Source organism: Micropterus dolomieu, linkage group LG20, assembly GCF_021292245.1.
Source record: "Micropterus dolomieu isolate WLL.071019.BEF.003 ecotype Adirondacks linkage group LG20, ASM2129224v1, whole genome shotgun sequence".
Taxonomy (NCBI): domain Eukaryota; kingdom Metazoa; phylum Chordata; class Actinopteri; order Centrarchiformes; family Centrarchidae; genus Micropterus; species Micropterus dolomieu.
This window is the reverse complement of record NC_060169.1, coordinates 9,490,753-9,498,022: the sequence shown is the minus strand read 5'-3', so window position 1 is coordinate 9,498,022 and position 7,270 is coordinate 9,490,753. Positions and strand designations below refer to the sequence as shown.

The window sequence follows — 7,270 nt, the reverse complement described above, 5'->3', positions numbered from 1 at the left end:
CCCCCCCCCCCCCCCCCCCCCCACAGCTCAGTGAGACTGTCCACAACAAGAGTTCAATAAGGGCACAGGGCTAGACGGCACGCACACACATACACAGGAAAATGACTAATTATTGGGACGAAGACATGGCAGGTGATCAATCTTCATGTCCCCTCAGTGTGAGTGAGGCTGTGAGGCTGTGCCGTCTCGTCGTTGAAGTCTGAGATTTTCAGAGAGCATCAGGCTCTGGCAGCATCCTACAGCAGTTAAATCAGAAAACAGATTTGACACTATAACACTCGAAAGATATTTGCCCTGCGGGGACCACCTGGAGTGTCGTTATGTGAAGCAGTATATACAGTATTTTAAAGTCCCCCAAACACCCAACTGCTTCACCCTCCTCGTCGGAAACAAACTATTGCTATTTTCTACAAGGGTGGAGTGATTAGTCGATTACTTGATTAGACGATAAACAGAAAATTTGTCTGTTTTCTTCACAACTTGACTTGATAAATAGTTGACTAAATGGAAATTCCGAATGAATTTTTTCTTCTGTCGCAGCCCTTATTTTCTACATTTATTTTAAATAATATATACCTTACAGATGTTTGAAATATATCAGCATTTCTGTTAAACTCAATCTGGAGTCCCCACCCAATACAAAAGTAACTGAAACTGGCTCCAGGAAAAAGGGTCGGAGTTGACAAACTCTAGTAGTTAATATCATGATGCTATCACACACACTGTTTTCACAATATTAAACTTAGTAAACACGAGTTAACTATAAGAGTTTGTTGAACTGTGACGAAGGGACTGGAAAGCCAAGACAAAATGCAAACTCGTCTCCCCCGTCATACACTTGCATACGTTTTGGCCTGAGGTGACATGATTGAGTCTGATTTGACAAGTGTCAGAGGTGCTGTCTCATTTCCATGTTCCTGCCCTTATTTCCATGATTTCATCACAGGACAAGATTGTACTTGGATAATGGTTAACAAGTCAGTTACAGGTGGTGCGCTGCTTATCATCAACCCTTATGTAAATTCTAATCTGTGGAACACGCAGCGTGAATTTTTACACTGCCTGGTTTGTTTGTGATGTTACCTGCTAACAGTGAAAAGAAGAATTTGCATGTTTTAGTTAAGTGTCCATATTTACTTTTTGCCAAAGATCATATTTCCATCTGGTTTGAGTGTGTAGGGCTTTTTATGGAGTAACAGTGTCCAGTGACACATGGTTTGACTTATCAGCATCTATACATTTGCTGCTTGTTAATATCCAAGGTTTTTGTCAATGTTCTCAGGATGATGGTACATGAATGGTTCATGGTTTGATCTTAGACGACCATTTAATTTATAAAAATCTATATTTAGCCTGCGATCACCAGCTTTATTAGGCACTAGATGATGAATCAAGCTTATTGTTAGTTGAATTAATGACTGATTAATCAAACGGTACAATTAATTTGCAACAATTTTGGTAACTTAACTTTTAATACATCACCTGTCTGATAAATATAAAAGTTCAAAAATCAATCCCATTTTTCAGTCAATCCAAAAAATAACCTGTAGAGAAATTAATAATGAAAACAATCAGTAGTTGCAGCCGCTAGTTTTCATTGTCCTCTTCAGTTTTCTTGCTTGTTGCTTTGTATCATTTCTGGCTGAATCTCTCCTCTTCCTCTCTCCTTTGACACAGCAGCAGCAGCCGCCTCATAGTGTCTACCCAGCATTCATGGTCAGTGTTCAGGGAAGTTACCAAACAGAGAAACAATCTGTTTTATTTTACGAGTGTTTTGAACTGATCTAACATGTGTCTTTTGTGAAGGGAGATGTTGTGTTTTCGATACAAAGCACAACACGGGCGTGTTTGGATTTTTTTTGTCTGCCTTCACTCAGGTGTCACAGATTTGACAGCACTTTGTTTCTAACCTCAAAAACGGTTCTGAAATCAATCAGGTCTGTTTGTAGCGCAGGGTGTAGTCTGCTACAACTAAAGATATGATGAGCCACAGATGCTGTTGTAAAGCACAGGATAAGTAGGTAATGTGGCGATCATTGCCAGACTTATTAAGACAGTGTGCCAGCTGGTTTGTGCTGGTGCTGTTGATGCTTGTTCCACCTGACAGTACTGTTCTGCAGGGAGCCAGCTTCGCCTAGTTAACTTTAATTGCCTGTTTCCTGTGGAAGTTGCCTGAGCTGCGGCGGCATTTACACATAATGAAAAAAGATAAGTGTGAAAGGAAGCCAACTCTTTATCCATGAATATTGAATTGGAAGCAATTTATTTTCTGAATTTTCCCCCTCTTTTTCTCTCTCTCTCTCCCTCCCTCTTCTCTCCTAGCTCCTCTCCTCAGCCATAGCTTGTTAATGAGGCTTCTTGATAATGATCCCAGCACGCTTTTCCTCATTAGGCACACTCAATAGGGACGTCCCTGCCTCAATCCCTCTCTCTTTCATTCTCTTGTTATTTTCTGATTCTGCCTCTCCCTCCTTTTCTTGTTCTGGCTGCCCCCTTTCTCTCTCGCTTTATCTCTCTCTCTCCTCTTGCTCGCTTTTCCTTTTTCACAACAAATAGGCTGCTCGGCACACCAGCACAATATCGATTAACAATGCCGCCCCTCAGCTGCTTATATCCATTGTACTATTTCAGGTCCAGCTTGACATAATGAGCTGACTGAATAATGGCCAGCTGCTAAATAAACCTTTTAAATGTGGTAAGCCAGTAGATATAACCTCGTCTAGTTCATGTAATGAATGTATGGATGAGGTTATTGAAGTTCTATCTAGCAAGCAGAATAGCAATGATGTTTTTTTTTCTTTTTTGGAGAGGCAGTTGATGGATGTGCTAAGTGTTATTTAACCTTGTTTTAAAGCACTTGCTTCCCTCTTGCCTGAGTGGCTATTTAACTCCTGTCTATCTACTCGCTCCTCTCCGGCTGCCTCTCACACAGACGTCCATGGCCTCTTGGGAGTGTGTGTGTGTGTGTGTGTGTGTGTGTGTGTGTTCTCCACTGTGTCTGTGCTTAACAGCATTATGCTGGAGGAGTGGGCATGCTTGCTTGGTTTTCCAGAGTGTTGAAAGGTTTTGAGGTTTTGAAGTGTAGACCTATTGATTTTTAACTGTCCCAGCTATGATTGAAGCACAGTGGTTCGGGAGGGAGCAAAAACGCTCTGTATCATTTCTGACGATCTGATGTGAGGAGTACCAGATCTGTAGTGGAAACCTGGAGGCAGTCTTTTTAGAGGCACAACGTTGCGGCTCATTCATGTGCAAACCTTTGCCCAGAGCTGATTCAGCCAAGTTTGTGCTGAAACTATTAGTCATCCGACAGAAAATGAATCGACAGCAACTTTGAAAATCAGTCATTTAAACGTCAAACATTCTCTGGTTCCAGCTTGTCAAATGTAATGATTTTCTGCTTTTCTTTGTTTTATATAATTGTAAATTGAATATATTTGCATTTTAACCTGTTGGTCGAACAAAACCAGCAAGCTATGAACAGAAACAGTTTTTTTCCCCCCTCAGATAGTGAATGAGCTGGATCAGCATGTTGGCAGTCACTATTAGGCTGCTATTATGCATAAACGGTTTGGCCATGTCCAACTAAATGTTGTCAAAACCAGCCTCTAATGCATAAGTAGAGTGTGGTCATTCATGGATTCACTTCCCAGCCGACCCACTTGTCCTCTGTCTTGTCTCCTGTCTCCCTACGTTTGTTTATAGCAGCAGCAGCTTCAGGCTCAGCACCTCTCTCATGCGGCCCATGGCCCCCCAGTCCAGCTGCCTCCACACCCCTCAGGCCTGCAGCCGCCTGGCATCCCCCCTGTGACGGGCGCTGGCTCCGGCCTCCTGGCTCTGGGTGCTCTTGGCAGCCAGGCCCACCTGCCTGTAAAGGATGAGAAGAACCACCATGACCTGGAGCATAGAGGTGAGGAGCACAGCCTGCCACATACAGCCTGCAGCGCTGTAGTAGTGAAGGGTGATTGTACCTGCCAACAGCTGGTTTTACCAGTCAGATACATTAGTCATTGAAACATGTCGCCGTATGTGTTTAAATGCAGGGGTTTCTGTACAGAAGGACTGTGTAGGGAAAATGTATACAGATTTTAGTGTTATTACTTTGGCCTCACTCATGATATATTTTGACATGAAAATAGTATCCTAACATTAGGAAATGGGAAAGAACAAATTTGAACACTAACACTTGTAGAGGATAAACATGAAAAAGTGTGGAAACTGTTCAGTCTAGATATTTGTGACGAATAAGTCATTTATCAGAAATGCAGGAGGAAATGTTGGTCTAATAATAACAAATTAATAATTGAATAAACTGAATAATATTATTGTTGTGACTGGAGTGATGCATCGTGGTGACACCCATACTAATTTGTGTTTTGCTTTTCTCTCCTGGACCCTCATCTTTTCACTCGCCTCTGGCCATTCCTCTGAAAGAACGCGAGTCGAGCACGGTACGTTGCCTCCCGTCTCCTCTATCTCCTGTGTGTGTCTTGACTTTGCCGGTCTCTGGCTCACGGTGTTTGGTGATTAGGTGTACTTTACATAGACTTAAGCCCACTGTTCACTAGAAATTCATGCTCTCTGTGTAAGAACACACACATTTTTGTACTCTGGGGGGGTTGACTGAAATCAAATAATGAAGTCTGGCCAAATAAGCCATTGCCATCCAATCCAGGTGGAAAATGACTCCAATCACTGAGCGAGGATTAGCAGTCAGCTTACCTCCTTTAATTTCAGCCAAATTAAAAGCGACTTTGACTCTCCATTTCTTCTTCCCTCACCTCTTTAGAGGATTCACTGTTGCATGTGTCCAATGCCAGCCTCCTTTTAATCCTCTTTTCTCTTGCATATACCTTTATTTTCTGCTGTCTTTTCTTCTTGTCTAACTTATTTACTGCTGTCAACCACTTCTTCTCTCCCCTTCTGTCTTAAGCTGTCCATGTATTCCTTCTCATGTTAAAGTCCTTGTTTGTTGGACTGACTTAAAGCTCTCAGTTAGCTGGAGCGTAACGCTCTGTTGGATCTGCTCGGCCAGATTGAGTTCCCATTGACTGACCATCCTGAATGAGCCCACTCATGTCTGAAGGGAACCCAAACTCGTCCCCCATCTCGTTTAGTGACGAGCGGCTGCCAATCCTACCTTACCTGATCCCCCAGCCAGCATCCCCTCCCTCTCCTTTCCAGTGTGCCCGCGCGCACACACACACACACTGTCTTCCTGTCCTGTTGTCTCAGGTCATCTGATACCAGAGTTGGAGGCAAGTGCAGGGTTATTGAGTCTAAGCAATCCTTCAAGGTCACAGGCTCAGATACACAGACACGCTGTAATGCTCTAGGAGATCAGAGAGTCAGACAACATCTTCACACCATGCCAGATTAAAACTGTTAGTGGCTTTCTTTTTCACAACTGTAGCTAAACAAATGTAATATGAAAATGGCAGAAAGCTGCTGGGTTGGCTGAGGGTGGTTAATGTGTTTGTGTGTGCCATTAACTGCTTCTTTTTTAGCTGTCACTCTCCACTTTCCTCGTTTTCTGGCTTTTAGGTTTCTTTGCTGCTCTTTGTTCTCTTTTCATCATTAGCAGCCAAGAAGTCAGACATCTTTCCTTCTCCCTTTTCACCATATCTTTCTGATGAAGACAGGGATTTGTTGAGCTGCCCGACAGTGTGGGCTGGCCTCAGGGTTTGCTCACCTCCCTCCCTCCCTCCCTCCCTGCCTGTCGGCCTGTTTGGCAGTGCCACCCCACCACACTAATGCCTAGACTACAAAAGCCACGTTTGCAGCTTCTGAGAGAGTGCCAGCCTGTCCGGGCATTCCCACTAGTGGGGAGAACTCATTGCCACACTGCTACGCTCTCATTGCTTGCCAAGTTCCTTTCCTGTTTTGCTCTCTTGTCTTTCTTCCTCTTTTTTTCCTCATTTTCTCACTCTGCCTTTTTCATGGCTCTTTTCTATGCTGGCAACACCCTCTTTGTCTCTCCACATTGCACTCTTGTCCAGGTTCCCTCAATGGCCTCTTTCTTTCCTTCCTTTTCTTTATTCTGGTTGATTTTCATGATCTTCACTGTCATTTTCTGCTGCTTTGTCACTGACCTGTGACAGCGTACAAACAGTTATGCAGTGAGAGATCCTGGTTACTTTTGTTTTTATTTGCATGTACTTGCATGTCACAGACAGAGACAAAGTGCAGCCAGGAATACGGTCTGTTTGGTTTAAATTGTTAATGTTGGGGTCAAGAGGATTAGAAGTGTATGTATGTTTTTTTATACATACACTACTCAAAAAAATAAAGGGAACACTAAAATAACACATCCTAGATCTGAATGAATGAAATAATCTCATTAAATACTCCTTTCTTTACATAGTTGAATGTGCTGACAACAAAATCACACAAAAATTATCAATGGAAATCAAATTTATCAACCCATGGAGGTCTGGATTTGGAATCACACTCAAAATCAAAGTGGAAAACCACACTACAGGCCGATCCAACTTTGATGCAATGTTCTTAAAACATGTCAAAATGAGGCAAAATAGTGTGTGTGGCCTCCACGTGCCTGTATGACCTCCCTACAACGCCTGGGCATGCTCCTGATGAGGTGGCGGATGGTCTCCTGAGGGATTTCCTCCCAGACCTGGACTAAAGCATCCGCCAACTCCTGGACAGTCTGTGGTGCAACGTGGCGTTGGTGGATGGAGCGAGACATGATGTCCCAGATGAGCTCAATTGGATTCAGGTCTGGGGAACGGGCGGGCCAGTCCATAGCATCAATGCCTTCCTCTTGCAGGAACTGCTGATACACTCCAGCCACATGAGGTCTAGCACTGTCTTGCATTAGGAGGAACCCAGGGCCAAACGCACCAGCATATGGTCTCACAAGGGGTCTGAGGATCTCATCTCGGTACCTAATGGCAGTCAGGCTAACTCTAGCGAGCACATGGAGGGCTGTGCGGACCCCCAAAGAAATGCTGGCCCACCGCCAAACCGGTCATGCTGGAGGATGTTGCAGGCAGCAGAACGTTCTCCACGGCGTCTCCAGACTCTGTCACGTCTGTCACATGTGCTCAGTGTGAACCTGCTTTCATCTGTGAAGAGCACAGGGCGCCAGTGGCGAATTTGCCAATCTTGATGTTCTCTGGCAAATGCCAAACGTCCTGCACGGTGTTGGGCTGTAAGCACAACCCCCACCTGTGGACGTCGGGCCCTCATACCACCCTCATGGAGTCTGTTTCTGACCGTTTGAGCAGACACATGCACATTTGTGGCCTGC

The 7,270-nt window shown here is 44.2% G+C and overlaps 1 protein-coding gene across 16 annotated transcripts in view; it reads left to right on the top strand.

The window, feature by feature from the left end:
• LOC123959195 (transducin-like enhancer protein 3-B) overlaps window positions 1–7,270 on the top strand; it is a 187,296-nt gene that overhangs the window by 166,999 nt on the left and 13,027 nt on the right. For 7 of the 16 annotated variants that reach the window (XM_046033135.1, XM_046033136.1, XM_046033123.1 and 4 more), the window contains 3 exons: window positions 1,678–1,716; window positions 3,706–3,910; window positions 4,393–4,451. In XM_046033135.1, coding sequence (XP_045889091.1) covers window positions 1,678–1,716; window positions 3,706–3,910; window positions 4,393–4,451 — 303 coding nt within the window. The remainder of the gene's footprint in view (window positions 1–1,677; window positions 1,717–3,705; window positions 3,911–4,392; window positions 4,452–7,270) is intronic. The other 9 variants (XM_046033124.1, XM_046033121.1, XM_046033129.1 and 6 more) reach the window with 5 other exon arrangements.